Genomic DNA, 19,368 nt, shown 5'->3' on the forward strand with positions numbered 1-19,368 from the left:
GATGGGAGGGTTTCTTGCTGTGTTTGCCAACAATTTACCATAAAGTGATAACTGAGTTGGACCTTCACAGAAAATAAAGATTTGGGAAATACAGACTTTGCCAGAGCAGGGATTATAAAGAAGAGCATTACTTCAGATTAGCTGAGAATGAGGCCACACGCCTATATTGCATTATTGAGGAAATTTCCTCTTGCCTTTGCTCCACAAGCACATTGCTTCTACTAGTTGCAGGGACATAATTACCAATTTCATATATATAATACTTCTAACTTTTCAGAGGATTTTTGTTTCTCCTATATAACGTTTAATATGCTATATAGTTTTGTTGCATTGTTTTACTCAGAGAAAGATGGCAAATCTGCTCATTCCTTTCCTCTCTGTAAGTTGGTGTTGTCATTGCAACAAAGCCCAGGTTCCCAGCTCACTTTCCAAAAGACAATCATGTGGACTATCTGCTGTGATTGACTGTGGCTGAGTGTTTGCCCTGGCAGCTTTTTTGTTGCTGAAGATGAAAGTTTGATGGACTTTAAGATGGAAAGGAAGGAAGAGGAGAAATTTGATTTCATCGGCAGCTGTCTTACTCATCTTCATTAAGATGGGTTGTGGACACTTCAAGGCCATTCTGAACCAGTGGTCATAAAACTAATAGGTGCCACTCAACCTGGGCTGCTCGTATTATTGCCTGAGACCTGTCATCTCGGTAGTTATTGCAAAAGGAGAAGGAATCTACTGTAGGGAACACAATGGTCCTTGTGTGACAGAAGTGAAACTGAAAGAAATAGATTTTTCTATTAGCTGCAAATCAAACCCTTGCACATCATCCCTTGGAGGTGACAGTGCCTGATTCTCTAAGGCAGGGTTCAAACAAATCATTTGGGCTTGCAGAAAATAATATGAGATTAATATCCAAGTGTGTGTGTGTATGTATTTGTGGGGTGTGTGTGTGTGTGTGTGCATGTGCATATAATGACAACTACGTGGCTCCTCATTTGAAGTTTTGGAATTAGCTATTAATATATGTGTATGTTTAAGGGATGCATTTGTGGACTTGAAGTTGAAATAGGGAAACTGAGATGTATTCTGAAGAGGGAAGGAGAAGAGGGAATCCAGTCCTGATTAGGGGAATATTGAAATAAGTAGGTGAATAATATTCAGTCTCCCAGGTTTGTGGCTATGAGCTCTTTTCTTCCAGAAATATTTGCTGAAGGGAGGGAAGAAAACACTCCTTTTCTTCTGACAATCAAACTTTTCAAATGTCAGCCTGCATGGGTGTTTCTCTCTATTCTTGAGGCTCCTTTTTGTTTCAGTCTAACACCTCACATCCTGTGGGTTGTAATAATAATGGTAGCAGTTACCGTTTATTAAGCCCTTGTCATATGCCAGGTGCTTTACATATATTACAGTGTTTGTAATACATACAAGAATTATTACAAGATAGATATCACTATGCCCAGGTGTGTTAGTTCATTTGTGTTGCTATAAAGGAATACCGGAAGCTGGGTAATTTATTAGAAAAAGAGGTTTATTGGGCTCATGGTTTTGCAGACTGTACAAGCATGGCATCAGCATCTGTTTGGCTTCTGGTGAGGCCCCAGGAAGCTTTTACTCATGGTGGAAGGTAAAGAAAGGGCAGGTACGTCACATGGCAAGAGAGAAAGCAAGAGAGATAAGGGAGGAGTTGTCAGGCTCTTTTTAACAATCAGATCTCATGGTAACTACAGAGTGAGAACTCAATATTTCAAGGAGGGCATGATATGGTTTGACTCTGTGTCCCCACCCAAATCTCATCTTGAATTGCAATCCCCATGTGCCGAGGGAGGGACCTAGTGGGAGGTGATTGGATCATGAGGGCAGTTTCCCCCATCCTGTTCTCATGATGGTGAGTTCTCAGGAGGTTTGATTGTTTAAAAGTGTGACCCTTCCCCTCTCTCTTACTCTCCTGCTGCCATGTAAGATATGCCTTGGTTTTCCCTCACCTTCTGCCATGATTGTAAGTTTCCTGAGGCTTCCCCAGCCATATGGAACTGTGAGTCAATTATACCTCATTTCTTTATAAATTACCCAGTCTCAGGTAGTTCTTTATAGCAGTGTGAAAACAGACCACACAGACCACCAAGCCATTCATGAGGGATCTGCCCTCGGGATCCAAACACTTCCCTCCAAGCCCCACCTCCAATGTTGGGGATCACATTTCAACATGAAATTTGGAGGGGACAAACATCCAAACCGTATCAACAGGGAACTATAGCTCAGGGAGGTTAAGTAACTTACCCAACAACACACAGCTTATATGTTGCAATGTAGGAATGCAAACCCCCAAAGCTCGTGCCCTCCTACTGCACTACCCTGCCTCTTCCAGGCTTGGTGCTTTAGGGAATGCCCTTTACAAGCAGTATAAAGATGCATTTAGGAATTTTTCAATCAGCTCTTGTCTAGATCTTCTTTGGAAAGTCTTCTTAGTTACTGACAGGTCAAAATACCAGCTACTTGATCTAATAGTGTTATCAGCAAGAAACTAAAAATCATGAAGCAATGCAGACTTTTTGAATCAGAAAGGACTTACTAGGCCATCTTGTGATTCTAATCTAACATCTTATCTGGCCACTCTTTCTGCCTTGTGCAGGAAGTGAGGTCTGGATAGGTCAAAGGGCATGACTAGAGCATTGGAGTTAATGGGAATGGGGAATGCCTTCTTTGCTTCTTGACATTTCTTCTCCGCAACACTGCACATCCCTTGTGAAATAATTTACTATTTTTTAGGCATCATGTCAAAGACTGAAGTGAAAGCCACCTACCTGTGATCAACTGAGGTCAGAAGTTGGCAAATTTTTTTTGTTGGGGGTGGGGGAGGGGGTAAAGGGCCAGATAATAAATATTTTTGGCTTTTCACACCAGAAAGATCTCCATTGCCACTAGTCAATTATGCATTTATAACTGAGAAGCAACCACAGACAATAAGAAAAGAAGTGGGCAGCACTGTATCCAGTGTAATATTATTTACAAAAGGCAAAGAGGGCTGGATTTGGCTTCCCAATCTCTGCCTTAGGCCTTTAAAGGTATAGCTGCCCTGGGGAAATCTCTACACTTTGCGATTTACTCTCCAGTAGTAATAACATAGTAAGAGAATAGTAATGGTGGTGGTAATAATAGCAGTAGTGGCATCAGCAGCAACAACAATGGCACCTTTTAACATTTGCTTCATACGTTAAGGTTTACAAAGTCTTTTTACAATTATCATCTCACATAACCCTTTTAAATTCCTACTCAAGAACTACACAAGCAAGGGAAACGTGCTAGCTGAGCAGTGTGGTACAATGAAAAGAGAATGGGATATACTGCATTTAGTCATAGAGATTGGTGGTGTGGGATGAAAATGCCTAGAGAGTAGGTGTGTGTCTCCTGGCCCCATTAGGGGACAGTTCATTCAGCAGCAGGGTGTCGGAGTTCCCAAATACATGGCTGCTAATCAGTTCCCTCACTCTGTAGGCATTTTGCATTTAAAGCTGTCCAGAAAAGAGAGGCTTGGTCTAAGAGGTTGTGGTGTAAGAAAATCTCTACATTTCCACCCATCGCCTTTTGGGATCCCTGTATGTTAGTGAGCAACAGTAAAAAGTGACCTGTGTTAAAAAGGTAATGGAAGCATGGTACAATTTTAGAGTTCATTTGAGCAAACAGAGATTCATGAATTGGGCAGCTCCAAACCAGAAGTGGTATGGGGATTCCGATGAAGAAGTATGAGAACTAAGCTATTATAAAGAGAATGCAGACCTAATACAAATAAAATATTTGATTGATTACAGTTATAAAGCTGTCTTTGCTGGGAAATTCCTAGTTATGTAATTATAAGTGTGATTGGTTGAGCTTAAGTTCTGTTTGTCATTATTATAGGCATTTACAAGAAATAGCTCAAGTTAAGTTCTGCTGATGTTTGCAATTCAAGCAAGCCTAAGGCCACTTATGAGGCCTAACTGGCTCTGTCTGCTCAGGAATTCTTGCACCATTGAAGCATTCTTCAAGGTCTCCATTTTAATTTAGTTTAACACCTCTTAACACCATGCCTTCAATAACATTTATTTAACACAGGTCTTTGCTTTGTGCTAAAGGTAAACATGTATATGAGACTCTGTCCCTAAAGCATCTGTAACTCTCCAAAGACATACCCCTAGGAACATCCTGAAGATTCTGAGTCTTGCAGCCTGCCAGAAGCACAGCAGTGCTGTTGGCATCTCTAGACCACTGTCTATGATTGACTTCTGGCTCTGCTACTTGTTAGCTATGTAACCTTGGGCAAGTTTCTTTTTCTAGTCTCTTTGTCATGTTCTTCATCTGTAAAATGGGTATTTTTTAAACTACCCATTTATGTAGTATGTGATGATTTAAGAGCTAATATGGTATGTGTAGTGGTTATTTATGAGCTAATATGTGTATATTAGCTTAATGCCTAGCATTCGTAAATACTCAGATAAATGCCAGTCATTATTATTATCATAATTGCTGGTGAAATTAACATACAAAGTCCTGTGCAAACCTTAATTTTCTCACTATGGACTTCATACGTTTTCAGAATCCTAGCTACTTGGTTCTCAGAACATTCTTCTAACACCTAGAGATTCCACAGCCAATGTATCTTTGGGAACTTATTGACTAACACAGAGCTAAATGAAGTAAGCAGCATTTGTACCCTGACATTTTACAGATGGAAGGAATCATAGAGGTCATCTCAGCCAGAAACACATTTTCAAGATAGGGAACTGAGGTTCATAGAAAGTAAATGACTTTGCCAAAGTAATACACTCAGGACAGAATGAGGGCTAGAACCTCGGGGATTAGTTTTTTTCCTCTGGCCTCAAAACTCTTCCTTCTGCCATTTTTAACTTACCAGTTTCACCTAATACCTTCCACATATTTTTGTGACTGTTTCAAAGATTCCACTAGCTACCATAGAAGAAGTAATGAACTAACCTTATAATTCCATCCCAGTGACTTCACCTCACCTGCCCTCAGTTTCCTCACCTGTCCAGTGAGGCAAACTTACATTGAAAGATCCCTAAGGTGGTTCCCAGTTCAGATAAGATACAATCCTAACAAATAAAGTGGGGTCAGAGTGGAATGTTCTTGAAATCCTGGTGTCAATGGGACTGGGATATTACTCTAAATCTATGGAAACTTCAAGAACAATATATTTGTTTTAACCTGAAAAGACAGTTGTGTTCCAGTGTGAAATAGCCACCAGGCTGGATGAAAATGTGTGATGTGATTCCATCATTGAAATGAGCATGTGTTGACCGTAAGTTCTTCTCTTTCTCTCTGGGGACATTTGCAGTGCTGCAGAGCTTCTCTGTGAGCTGGGATGCTCTGTCAGCTTAAATCCTTTCCAGAGTGATAAATATACATTGATTTTATTTGATTTGGCCCATAGGTGGGGGATAAAAAACAAGACATCACAGCCACACTATACTGTATATTCATTCCCCCTGAAGACAACGCACACATCCTTGTTGAAGTCTCCTCATTTAGACAACTCTTCCTTTTTATGCTTCATTATAATGCCACTTTCATGTCCCTTCCCCTCAACATCGTGCACCTTGTTCCACATCCAGCACTCTGTGTTTTTAAATTAAGGGAAATGCCATTTAAATATGGTTTTTCTCTTTGTAATATACTCACCTATAAAAAGTCTTTAAAGGTAATGCTAACTGCTTTGGCAGAAATTCAGGCATATATATAGTTATTTTAATACAAGGCTATTTGTTTGCTTGACTGTTTTTAATGACTACTCATTAACGCCATGATCTTATCCTCATTTCCTCTGCACAGAGCTTGAGAGGTGCTGTTCACAGCCCCTGCTGCCTGCTTTCTGAGGTCTCCAAGATGCTAGCTTTCTACTTTTCCACTCAGCCCTGACACCTAGTTCATCATTTGAGATAAGCCCCAGTTGTCGGCAAATTGCCATCTCATCAGGTCTGCAAGATAGCATCTTGTTTGACTCTTTTCAACACCTTCCATTAACACTTTGGGACTAGGTCTTTGGGAAGAGCCAGGCCTCACCACATGGGCGATTGTGGTTGATGAACAGATTCCAGTTTTCCCCATTATTGACTTCATTAAACTTGACAGCCTTTTTAGTCTCCAGATAGGGTGAACCTTTTTTCACTGACCCTTATTAAGAGCTGTCTCCTTAAGAAGGGTCATTCGAGAAGGGATGGTGGGGGCCACTCCTTCTACTTCCAGGAAATAGCTGATTTTGGTAAACAACTTTGATTTAGTTTTTAGAGTTCTTTCACCTCCCTAATTAGGACAGCCACAATTTATCAAAGGTTAGCAATGCACCAAACCCTAAGAATGATCTTATTTCTTCCTCCTTATTCATGGGTTTTATTACTACTATCCTAATTTCCTCATACGGAAATGAGCCTCAAAAACATTAAATAAGTTACTCCAGGTCTCATATCAATAAATTGACAGAGCTGGAATTGGAATCAAATTAAGTCTGACTTCAGAGCTTAAGGTTTTAACCACCATATTCTACCACCTTCATAATACCTTTAGTTACTTTATTATATTTTAGGTTTACCCCTTGTTATTGGTCTTCAAAATCCATGAGTTCATTCTGATTTTATGAGTTGTATTGGTAATCTATTGTTTCATGAAAACTTACCCCAAAACTTAGCAGATTAAAGCAATAAACACCTATTATCTCATTCAGGCTTTGTGGGTCAAAAATTCAGGAGCAGCTTAGCTGGGCTCAGGGTCTCTTATGAAATTGTAGTCAAGATATTGGCCCAGGCTGCAGTCAGTCACCTGAAGCCTTCACTGGGCTGGAAGATGTGCTTCCAAGTTTCACTCACATGCCTGGCAAGTTACTACTCATTATTGGTAGGAGGCTTTCGTTCTGCAGCAATGTCTGATCCTAATTTTATTTTACCATAGGTTAGTGCAGTCTTCACATGAGGTTTCATTTCACCTCTCTTTCTCTCTTTCTCTCTCTCTTTCTTTATTTTTTTTTTCTCTCTCTCTTTTCCCCTGGCAGTCTTCTTTTGGTCAAGCCATTTGTATTAGTTTGCTAGGGTTGCCATATGAAAGTAGCAGTGGCTTAAACAACAGAAATTTATTACAGTTGTGGAAACTAAAAGTCCGAGATCAAGGTGTCATGGAGCATTGTTTTCTCTGAGGCCTCTGTCTTTGGTTTTTAAATGGTGATCTTGTCTCTCTGTCTTCACATGGACTTTCTTCTGTCTCTGTGTCCTAATCACCTCTTCATATAAGTATGCTAGTCATGATTGAGGCTCATGCATCTGAGCTCATTTTCACTTACTCACCTCTTCAAAGGCCCTGTTTTCTAATACAGTCACATTCTGAGGGGTTTTAGGACTTTATAGGACTTCAACATATGAATGTCGAAATGAAGTAATTTGGCTCATAATACCATCTTTGTCCTTTGTATGTCTTGAGAATTTCCTTTTACACTGTCTTACCTATTACTTAGATGTCATTTCTCCATTCTTTTTTTTTTTTTTTTTTTTTTTTTTTTTTTGCCTTTGTGTGCGGTATTTATTTCAAATGTTTGTTAAAACAGCACTGTTATTTCTCAGGACAAGAGCAAAGATCACCCCCTGCAGAAGCTTGGGAACTATGTACAGAACTTTACAGAATAGAGGCAATACTTTAGCTTAAGCCTGTCTGCTGACCAGAGAATGGAATTCTGCGTGGACTCAAGGAACAAAAACTAGGCAGGGAAGGGGAAGAAAAGTGCCCATCTGAATCAAACTTCAGCTGCCATCAGGGCACATCTTGTGGTGGTCACAGATTGTAGGCTGTTTTTTGGAAGATTCGGGTTCAGCACAGGATTCCATTTATCTACTTGGCTACACCCCTGGCTGAGGTGCCATGAGGTCAATGTCACTCAAGTTCCTGGCCAGCCAAACTCCCGCAGCAAAGAGTCCCAAATTTAGTATCAAGTTCCTCCGGAAGTCATTCCTATCAGTGGCAAAGCGGTAGACGCCCCGAAGCCAATCTCCCACGTTGTCCGGTATTTCCGGAGTTTCATTAGCCGAGCCAGCAGCGCTCACCGGGACAGTGCTGGAAGCCATAGTGGAAAGCTTCGCATGGGCCTCAGTGGAGGAACCGTATCGGCGTCCCATTTCTCCATTCTTAACCTGTCTTTGCCTCAAGTTCTCAAAGCTATTGTGCAGCCAACTTTTAGAGTTAACTGCCTGCCTTTCTGATTGCCCGTTACACTTGAAGGACTTAGGATGCTATACCTGAAGGTCTTAGAGAGTTAGACTGGTTCTCCAAGCTTATGAATTTTCTAGAAACTTTTTAACTTGCATATGGTATTCTCCTGAAGAAGCTGTGGCTAAAGTCAGATATATTTTTATAAACTACTCTTTGATCATGTATGAGTGCCAAAAAAAGGAGTCTTTAATTACTTTGAGGGAAGGGTCTGTGCATCTTTCTTAACCCTTTTCCTGGCTGCCCTGTAGATATTCCAGAAAGATTTGATGCCTTGTGGAATGGTCTGAGAACCAGATGGAAGCTAGATGAAGAACAAAATCAAAAGTGTCTCTCTTGTCTTGCATGATAGAAACTAATATCCCTAAGAACGCAGTTGAGAGCAAATTATTAAGAATATGCACTGAATGTGTACAACAGCCAGTGCTTGTTCCTCATCAGCACAGGGAAGCATTCTAAGCTTTTGCCAGGACGCCTGCTTATTATATGCTATGGTCTGTCCAAATCTGTGGCTGCCACTACAGCCTGATTTCCCTTGGAAACTTGGCAGCCCGTGAGTTATGACGGAATTCCCAGGTGATAATGTATCTAATTTCCCTCATTGTACTTCTTTTATCCTGTAATGTGCTGTTGATTCCCGTGGCTGAGCTGTGATGGAGAATAGCCATTATTATTGTAATGGCATTATTCAATCCATTAAGACTTAAAACATACCTGGTAAAAATAGTGAAAGCTTACAAGTCTTCACAGCAATCTCAAAGACTAATAACTTAGTTATTAGTCTTTTCCTCAAGTAAACTTTGACAGGTGTTTGCGAATAATTCTTTCCTGGGCTGATAGTATTTGATTTGTACTATATATTGTTCTAAATAAATGCAGGACCAATGCTCCATCCTATTCGAAAAAAGAAAAGGGGTCTCTGTAGAGAAACTATTAAAAAAGTTTAAACAGCCTTTACAGAAACGTGGTTTGGTGGCAAAGAAAGGGAAACCACCACCCCTTCCAAAGCTCACCAGGAGAAAAGTGAGAAATAAAATATCAAAATGAAATTGACTCCACACAAAGATATCTGATCACCAGACAAAACAAGTACCAAAGTGCAGAAAAATATTACAATAAATAACATCAGATTCTTTATTCAAGCCAGGCAAAAGTTATGTAGTTTTTGCTAACCAGGTTAATTATTTTCCTCATCTTCTTTTCCTTTAATATAAAAAAGGGATATAAGAAAGCAAGCCTGAGTATATTCTTGGTTGCTCTGTTTCTTGTGTTAGCCTAGCCAGAACAAGCTACAATAGAAAGAAGTTATGCTTTAGAAAACAATCTATTTAATATAATTCAATGCTACACAAAGCTTTATTTCTTAATATGGACAATTATTTGCTACTGGAAAGAAAGCAGAGCGAGATATGGCCCTTTGGGGAGATGGTTAAATAAGAAATACATTTCCAGATGATGTCACATGTAGATAGCACTCCGAAATCACTAGGCATCAAAATTAATCAGGCTGAATCCATTGCTTTGTAAGGTGTAAATCTCTAGCCTTACTTAACCTTACTTCGGTGCTGGGACTCCCGAATCGCGAGGAAGGTATGATTCTTGTTTCTTCACACACACACAGACTGAGTGTTCTCAAGACAGGAACATGATTGAGAATGCTGGAAAAAACATTACATTAATCTACATTGTAAGAGTACCGTGCAAATATTTGCTTGTTTCCAACACCTTGTAAATGTATCTCGTTGTTGACTCAAAATGAACATTTGGTGCAGATACTGAGAAAAAAGAATGTACTTAGAACAGGGATTTCATTACTTCTCTTATAGGTCTCAGCTGTGGAGATTGTTTAGCCAACAAGAAACCCAATCTCTGTGAGGTATCTTGTCTGAGATGATATTAAAAATATTCAACAACCAGTAGGAAATGGGACCAATGAAAATGACTCAGGTCCCCTGCTGAGACTGGCATTGACCTGTTAGTTGTTGAATTGTGGAAAGAGGGGAAAGGGACCGGATGATCGGTGGTAAGGGTATGTTTGAAGCAGTGACATTCATCATCTATTTATGCAAGTATTTTAACATTTTAATAATTGATGCAGTTATCTGGGTGTGTGCCAGTTGACAGCTTGCCCTGCATATTGATAATTTTACCATGCAGACTCCACTCCTCAGATAACTCTTGTTCGATTACACTGGACTTTATCATCATGTAATCTGTCCTGTCCCTCTCTCTCTCTCTCTCTCTCTCTCTATTGAATTCTGGGGGTGTAGTAGTCCATTGTTTAGAGGGAATTTAGAAGTTTTCCTATATTAGGAAGTGTATTCATTTCCTAGGAATGCCATAACAAAGAATTACAAACTGAGAGGCTTACAACAGTACAAAGTTATCATATCATGGCTCTGGAGGTGAAAAGTCTGAAATAAAAGTGTTGGTGGGGCTGGACACGGTGGCTCACACCTGTAATCCCAGCACTTTGGGAGGCTGAGGCAGGCAGATCACTTGAGGTCAGGAGTTCGAGACCAGCCTGGCTGACATGGTGAAACCCTGTCTTTACTAAAAGTACAAAAAATTAGCCGGGCGTGGTGGCGGGTGCCTGTAATCCCAGCTACTCAGGAGGCTGAGACAGGATAATTGCTTGAACCCGGGAGGTGGAGGTTGCAGTGAGCTGAGATCGTGCCACTGCACTCCAGCCTGGGTGACAAGAGCGAGGCTACTTCTCAAAAAAAAAAAAAAAAAAAAAAAAAAAAAGTGTTGGCGGGGCCAAGCTCTCTCTGGAGGCTCTCAGGGAGGATCCTTCCTTGCCTCTTTGCCTCTTTCTAACCTCTTTTGATTTACTGACAATCTTTGGCATTCTTTGGTTTGCAGCTGCAGCACTTTGATCACGGCCTTGTTGTCACATGGCATTCTCACCTTTAATGCCTGTGTGTCTTCCCCTCTTCACATATGGATGCAAGTCATATTGGATGACTTATCCTACTATCCTACTATGTCTATCCTACTCCAATATGACCTTATCTTAGCTGATTACATCTGTAGTGACCCTATTTCCAAATAAGGTCACACTCTGAGGTACTGGGGGGTTGGGATTTCATCATATCTTTTGGGAGAGACACAATTCAACTCAGGACAGGAAGGAAAAGCCCCGGCAACCGAATTGTATTGTTCTGCTAGATGATGACAAGTCATAATGTAGAGAAGTTGCTCCAAAGTGGGATACATACGTTGGAGGGCAGCATAGAATGAAAGTTTTAGAACATCTATTTGTATTTATTTTAATCGTATTCCTTTATATTTTTGTTATAGTCTGTTTCATAGAACATTTAGTGTATAAATATAATAATACATGTCTACGTGTTAAAAATGAATGAAAATACCTACATTGGGAGTGGGCTGAATCCACAGAAAGTTTTACTGATGGTGGTTCAGGGAATGTAAGCAAAAGGATTTCAAACCAATGTAAGAGCATGAAATATTAATGACATGTTTCAGAGAAAAATCTCTGTGTAGGTTTTTCATAGCCCCAATTCAAGTTAGACTGGGCAAGAAATGAGATTATTTAGGCAAAAAAAGGGAGGAGCACTAAATTCATCCACAATTTTAAAAGTATCTTCTTTCAGGAGGCTTTTGGACAGTAACATTTCCAAAAAAATATAGTGTTTTATGCCACAGAGAATCAAGTTGCATTGTGTATACTAAATGGTCAAGCATTTTCAAGAGCATGACAAAATAAAAACATACAAATTTATATCTCAAAAAGAAAGTATCTTCTTTCATGTCAGATCATCAGCACAGAAGCCCTCGAGGCATGCAAAGGCAAACACAGGCTCTGCAGATGAGATGTGAAGAAGCAATTAGGGAAGGAAGGAAGGGACAGTTTGGATGCTGGGTCCTGACCCAGAAACAACACGGAGTAGATCTCGGATTTGCTTTTTCTTAGGTCCAATGCTAGGACGATTACTTTATCTGTGGTGAGGAATGTTATAAAAAACCATTGTTGGAATGCCACCAAAATACTTCTTTCCCTTTTAGCATCATCACCAAGATTCTAGAATGAAGCAATAACAGTTGCCAACCTTGAGCCATTCTCCAGCTGTTGTCATGTTTCAGTCAGACAGGAAGTGTTGGCGAGTAATATGGGATTTACTGGGAGTGTTCCTTTACGTGAGTCCAGGAAATAAGAACTACAGATGAGCTTGGGTGCCTCTGCTTCTTTTATTTCTATGGAACATTCTTTGGGGTCAGTTTTGAATAATCACTGGGCATTATCGGATTTCTATCACTATTTTTTGCATGTTCTTGTGATTATTCACCAGGGAACATTTTATAATACTCATATTAAATTTTTATTTCTTAATTTCTTGCCTCATTACTCCCATTTGCATTGGCTGCAGACTCTCTAAGTATTACTTTCCCTTCCTTGTGGTTCATACCCTAATCATTGAATATTGATGTTCTATTTATTTCTATGCACTCACTTTGTTTTTGACCAAGTTATATAGTTATTTGGTTTTCAGGTAATGCTTTCTTACAGTTACTCAAGAATGTATGCTAGAAAATGTTGCCCATAACTGCTTAAACATAAAAGAGGATATGTTTTCTTGTTTTCCATCTATGTTACAGTCTGTTTCTGAAATATCCTTTATTATGAGTAGAATAAAATCTACCGGACTTGGAATCCGCATTCCCTTTTAAATTAAAAGTATTCCCAGACTTTCAAATTTTACATTCCTTAGCATGATCTCTTCTCTATAAAGACAGAAGAGGAGACAGAAAATTCTGATTGGTCATTTCTTGAGCTAGAAGCAGCTATAATATTCCTGTTCTCCATCCTTTATAATTACTTTCTCATAAATACTAAATTACACCCCCCTGAGCATCTAGAAGATTTAAACACTGATCAAAGGCAGGTTTAGCTGTATCCTCAGGACAAGCTGATTCAATGAAGAAAAGCTCAGGCTCTTGGAGAGCTTTTAGAAAGAGAAATAAATTAACAATTAGCATTTAACAGCAGTAAAAACTGCTGAGCGGAAGCAGACTTGATGTTTTAGGGGATTTGAGATATTCGGAGTGATGAGATGAATAGGAAAAACTGTGTTCCAATTAGGAAGACAGAGTGAAAAGGTGTGAGATGTGGTCTTCTAGTTCATTCCACTGGTGATATAGAGCCTTTCCTGGACAGATTTTTATTTTTTTTGAGTAATTATTATCCACGTTATAATTTCATGCCTGTTGCTTTTAGGTAAGCTCAGAATTATAGTCATGGCTTGAGTAAAGATCTCATGTCAGTTGAGTACTAGCAGTACCACTACTCTTGCATGAATTGCATTCTCTCTTGACCAACTCTGTTAATGGGTGTCCTTATGTATGAAACTGATTTTCTTACTAATGGCAGGATTCTGTCTGGTTAGGATATTCCCTGAAATGCCCAAGGGTGTATTTTGCTTAAAAGCAAGGCTGGCCAGAGAGGTTTGGTTTATGTATTTATTTTTAAATTTCTTTTGTACCTAGGATAATAAATATATTCCTCTAGTCTCGGATAATAATATAAAATTACAGCCATACTGACAAAATTAAAGAAGACATTAACAAAAAATTCAGATTAAAATATAAAGTTCATGTCTTTGGCAAGTACACACAGGATTGTGGTTTTGCCCAAGGTGTCTAATTAATTACTATAATTTTTCAATTCCCTGTGTTCAATAAAAACACGTCTATGAAATGCTATTCATAAAAGCAGAACTCACTGGTCATTAAACATGCAAATATCCACGAATAAACACACAATTCTCTCTTGCAGGAAATGCTATCAGTAGACTAAATAAGTGGTGGACATTTTTCTACCGTAAGTATTTACTTTTCCTACAGTTTGATCTTAAAATACCACAGTTGGCCAGGGCCTCATGAGTTGCTGGTGCAATCTCCGCATTGTTAATGGGTATATGAAGCTCAGGATGATGTCCACAAGATGATACCGCTATTGGAAAACTTCCTCATTCTTCCTGTGAACCAGTAGCATAATGGATATGTGATTAGTGCCTGTTTTGTACATTTTCCCTCAGGTAAACTGTGATAGGCCTTTGGGAATAATTCTTTTCAAGGCCTGAAGCATTTAAAGTGCACTGTATATTGTTCTAAATGCAAGACCAATGCCCCATTCTATCAGAGAAAAGAAAAAGGGTATCTGTGGGAAACTATTTAAAAGATTAAAGGAGCTTTGACTGAAATGTGGTTTGGTGGCAAAGAAAGGGAAACCACCATCCCTTGGTACAGTATTAAGGCTATATGTGGGAAAACCAACAAAACGTGTCATATGTGGATAGATCATGACACTGACACCATTAGCAAGGACTTTTTTTTTTTTTTTTTTTTAACAGCATTTCTTGTGCTAGTTTCCCAATGCCAAGAATGGCTTCTTTATTTATTCTTGAACTCCAATACCTATCACAGTACTTGGTCCTTACTTGGTACTCAATAAATGTTTGTTGAATGAATCTATTTTTTACACTTTTGAATCAAACTATCACATCTGAGCGATTTTGTAATTTTATTCAGCTGATGATATTCTTTATACCAGTGCAATTTTCCATATGCTCATGTGTGTTTTATTTCTCATGATATCAGTTTTTCTTTCTTTGAACTTTACAGTTCCCTGAATTGCTTAGTATTGTTTATATATGACTAAAGGCCCAGGTAGATAAGATGATATCTTTCTTTGTTTATTGTTTATATATGACTAAAGGTCCAGTGAAAGGTAAAAAATGAGTTTGTTAGATTTCAAAATCAATCAGTCAAAAGGTAAAATCAGTGTGAAGATAAGATACCATCTTATCTAACTGGAACTTTAGTCCAGTGAAAGGTGAAAAATGAGTTTGTTAGATTTCAAAATCAGTCCTAACTAAAAACCATTTCCCCTACTGGATGTTGTAACTAACATCGTTACAATTTATGGCTTAATGAAACATTTATTTTTCTGAACAACTTGGATTTCAGTGAGCAGATTTCTTAAAATAAGGACATTCTATTTTTCATTATAGTACTAAGAATGCTGGAACAAATATTTTTTCTACTTACATACTTGAGTTCAGCTGAATTATTTTATCAGGTATTTTCAAGATGACCTGGAATATCTTGGAAGTTATTATATGTAAATTATACATACACATATATGTGTATAGTTCCTGGCATTGGGCAACTAGTATAAGGAATGCTGCAAAAAAAATCCTTGCTAATGGTTTCAGCATCATGATATATATACACATATATATGCATATGTGTAATTACACATATCTATATGTATAAATAACTATATTAATATACTTATATAAGCTACTACATATGAATAAATGATCAACATACCTATATTATTTATATATAAACTATATATAAATATAACTATACACACACACACACACACACATATATATATGTAGTTGTAGAAAGGGTCTTTTTTAGTGAATTAAGACTTCATGAAAGGCCAGTTATAATGGCTCATCATGCCTGTAATCCCAGCATTCTGGGAGGCTAGAGGATCACTTGAGCCTAGTAGTTCAAGATCAGCCTGGGCAACACAGCAAGATCCCATCTTAAAATAAAAAATATCTCATGGTAACTAATATTTGATATGTATGATACATGACTTTAAGCAATATTATGTGACATCACCTTTCTCACATTCTACGTTGCTGTTTACATTTTTTGTTCAGTAATGAAACAAACTCACGAGGAAGTAAACCAATCAACATTTTATGCATGGAGTTTTCTAAATCCTTCATGTGGCTTTGGTAGCATTTTGATTAGAAGCCCTTGAATTCTGTCCCGAGTGCTCACCCATTATCTAGTGATTTACAGAGTTTACAGGAGGACACTGAAAACACAGGCTTGACCACATTTACAGATGGCACAGATACCAGATCCAAAAAGTTTTTAATGATTTGGAACCATGAAGTGAAATAAACAAGGAGCCCAGATTTCTTGAAGACCTCCTCTATGCCAGGCATTTTATGTCTCTCAATTCTTTGAAAGAACCTATGGCATGAAGTTATTAATTTTTTTCTAGATGGCAAAACTGAAAATAAAGTATATTCAATTAATTTCTCAAGGTCATGGGCTTGAAAATACTGTGACTGAAAAAAATATTTTAAGTCTTCCTGATCCTAGAGTCTATCTTCTTACATTAAAATAAGCATATTAAATAAATAAGCACAATCAGTTTAGGAAAGATTTATTTTGATAGAAATCCATGCAAAGCAGGTCAGGGAATTTCAGTTGACCACAGATTCAATGGGGAACATCAGCTGATGAGAGAAATGTACAGTGCAAATTATTTCATTGTACTTAGTGCTAGTCAGGCTTAATAAAGTGTATGATACTTTGGTACCTCATTGCTTTCACAAACAAGAAGGCATTCTGAGTAAGAAAACATGAAGACAAAGATCCTGAACCTTTATCTTGTGGGTGACAGCTAAGAATGCTCAGGTAAGAAATGACCGTAGTGGCGGCAGGGGATGGATGAGGGCTACAACATCTGTTGCAATACATACACTGAATGGTGACTTTTTCTTTTTTAAATTGACACAGGATCTAGCTCTGTTGCCCTGCCAGAGGGCAGTGGCACAATCAAAGCTCACTGCAGGCTTGAACTCCTGGGCTCAGGTGACCCTCCTGCCTCAGCCTCCCAAGTAGCTTGGACTGCAGGTGCATGCCACCATGTCCCACTAATTTTTTTATGTATTTATTTTTAGTAGCAACAAGCTCTCACTATGTTGCCCAGGATGGTCTTGAACTTCTGGGCTCAAGTAATCCTCTCGTCTTAGCCTTCCAAAGTGCTGGAATTACAGGTGTGAGCCACCATGCCTGCCCTGATGGTGTTTTTAAAGGAGGAATTAGTTGTGGTCAGTACAGATTTATTTGGAAGAAATGGAATCTGTGCTTAGAAGGCAAAAGGTCCATTATTATTCAATAAAAGGAAGCTCTTTAGAACACTTTGAACCTGAAAGAGTTAATGAAGCATGAGACATTAGGGTTCCCATATTTCGTTTAGATCTATGTGGCACTATTTTTAGAAGGTTACATTGTTTTTAATATTTTATATAGTAGGCCGGGTGTGGTGGCTCACGCCTGTAATCCCAGCACTTTGGGAGGCCGAGGCAGGCAGATCACAAGGCCAAGAGATTGAGACCATCCTGGCCAATGTGGTGAAACCCCGTCTCTACTAAAAAATACAAAAAGTAGCCGGGCGTGGTGGTGTGTGCCTGTAATCCCAGCTACTTGGGAGGCTGAGGCAGGAGAATCACTTGAACTAGGAGGCAGAGGTTGCAGTGAGCCTAGATTGCGCCACTGCACTACAGCCTGGGCAACAGAGTGAGACTTCATCTCAAAAAAGAAAAAATTATATAATATAATTCTGATAATGGGATGCTCCACTTCACTTGCAAGTACTTGCATATGGAGGTGTTTTTTTCCCCAGTATGAGGAGAGATCAACAGTAAATACCTATATTATTTCTATTGCTGGTCAATGCAGAAAATATTTGTTAAGCACGAAGAGTGTGGATGTGTTTGATGACTACAGAACTAAGGATTTCTCAAAGAAACAAAGAGAGAAGTCTAAGTTCAGGTGTGGAAGCCCTTGCCTAATTTGCTTCTTCACTTTTGCCCGGAAATAATTTGGCCAGGGATTGTGTTACTATTGTTGAATTAAACCAGACAGAATCAGGCCTATAAGAAGAGCCATTTAGTAAAGGAAATGATTCTGTGAAAATTTTAGATTTGATAACTGACATGGGAGGTGTTTACCTTCTTTTGAAAAGCAGATTTAAAAAATTGAATTAAATATACACACAGACTTTTACACTCATTTTCAGGGAAGCAAGAACTCTATCATAATAATCACCAAATATCAATTAATCAGAAGGAAAAATAGGCTTGCAGGAAGAGAAAATCAGTTCCTTTAGACAAATGGTATTGACATAGAGATTCCAGGTATGTCTAGTTATATACCATGCATTCTGGATCAAATAGAGAGGCTTGTGACTTGTATCAGTATTACCTGGCTTCACAGCAGCAGGAGCAGAGAAAATATGCACTATGTTTAGAGATGAATTAGGAGAGTACGTCTGAAAGAACCAGGGATGCATGGGCAGGTAGATTTGGTCAGGCATATTTATAATAATGAGCCATTGGATTTGGGATTGGGTGGAGGGAATAAAGTCAGAAAACCATTGGGTCATCTTCCCTAATAAAAGAGAACATCTGTGGAGTTATAAATAGAATTGCCTAATATTTCATCTAATAGCTTTATTCAATCCTTAGAACCTAATCTTTCTTGTATCAATGTAAAGTATATGTGTGTGTGTATATATATATATATATATTCATATGTGTGTGTATTATATGCATATGTGCATATGCATGTGTGTAATGAAAAAAGAAAACAGCCCTGAAGAATCCTCAAGAAACTGTCAGAGGTCCTTGTCCTTTAAAAGCTCCAGTTGCCCTTCTTGTCTAAACACATCAGTGCAGTGTGAATCCTGCATTATTCATGAACACATAAGGTCTGTATTTGTATACATTTATCTCTTGGCTATTTATTTCTATAATCTCTGCCCCAAACCCTGGCCATGCTTTGTCTTTCTCTTTTCCTACTTTTCTTTTTTTTCTGGTACTTTGAAAAATAAACATTAGAATTAGCTATTTTATTGCTTACTTCTTTCCTTTAACATATGGCATTTGCTTAACCTCTTGGAGAGCTGTGGTTTTCTGACCCTGGAGTTCTGATGGGAAAGATAATGAGAAGTGTTTACTTAGCATCTAGGCCAGCAAGCTAAGAAAAACATTGTGCCATGCTAGTATTGACAAGGTGACAGAGAGCCCACACTTGCCTCACATGTTGGCCACTCCCGATGCTACATCCCACTTTACTCTTGCTGGAGGACTGACATTAATGCTTACTGTTTTGAGGTCTGGACATAATCTTGGTAGATTCTAAAACTCCTAGCAAACAGTGGTAGACAAGTCAAGGGTCTATAATTGCGTATAAACAGAAAAGTAAAGACTTACATATTTAAGCAACCTGCTAATCCCCATGGTCATTTAGTTCCCTAGTGGCTATTTTTAATTTGTCTTGTTTTTAGAGGCA

At 38.6% G+C, this 19,368-nt stretch overlaps 2 protein-coding genes across 51 annotated transcripts in view; one reads left to right on the top strand and one right to left on the bottom strand.

The window, feature by feature from the left end:
* Positions 1-19,368, top strand: part of NRXN3 (neurexin 3) — a 1,722,001-nt gene that overhangs the window by 1,137,757 nt on the left and 564,876 nt on the right. The gene's annotated exons all lie outside the window — the stretch shown is intronic.
* On the bottom strand, positions 7,501-8,131 carry LOC744168 (mitochondrial import receptor subunit TOM6 homolog). Its single transcript, XM_054665783.2, has one exon. It carries the CDS (start codon positions 8,088-8,090, stop codon positions 7,866-7,868), a length of 225 nt encoding a protein of 74 aa, XP_054521758.1. The 5' UTR covers positions 8,091-8,131; the 3' UTR covers positions 7,501-7,865.

The sequence above is a fragment of the Pan troglodytes genome, chromosome 15 (assembly GCF_028858775.2).
Source record: "Pan troglodytes isolate AG18354 chromosome 15, NHGRI_mPanTro3-v2.0_pri, whole genome shotgun sequence".
In the NCBI taxonomy this organism is placed as follows: domain Eukaryota; kingdom Metazoa; phylum Chordata; class Mammalia; order Primates; family Hominidae; genus Pan; species Pan troglodytes.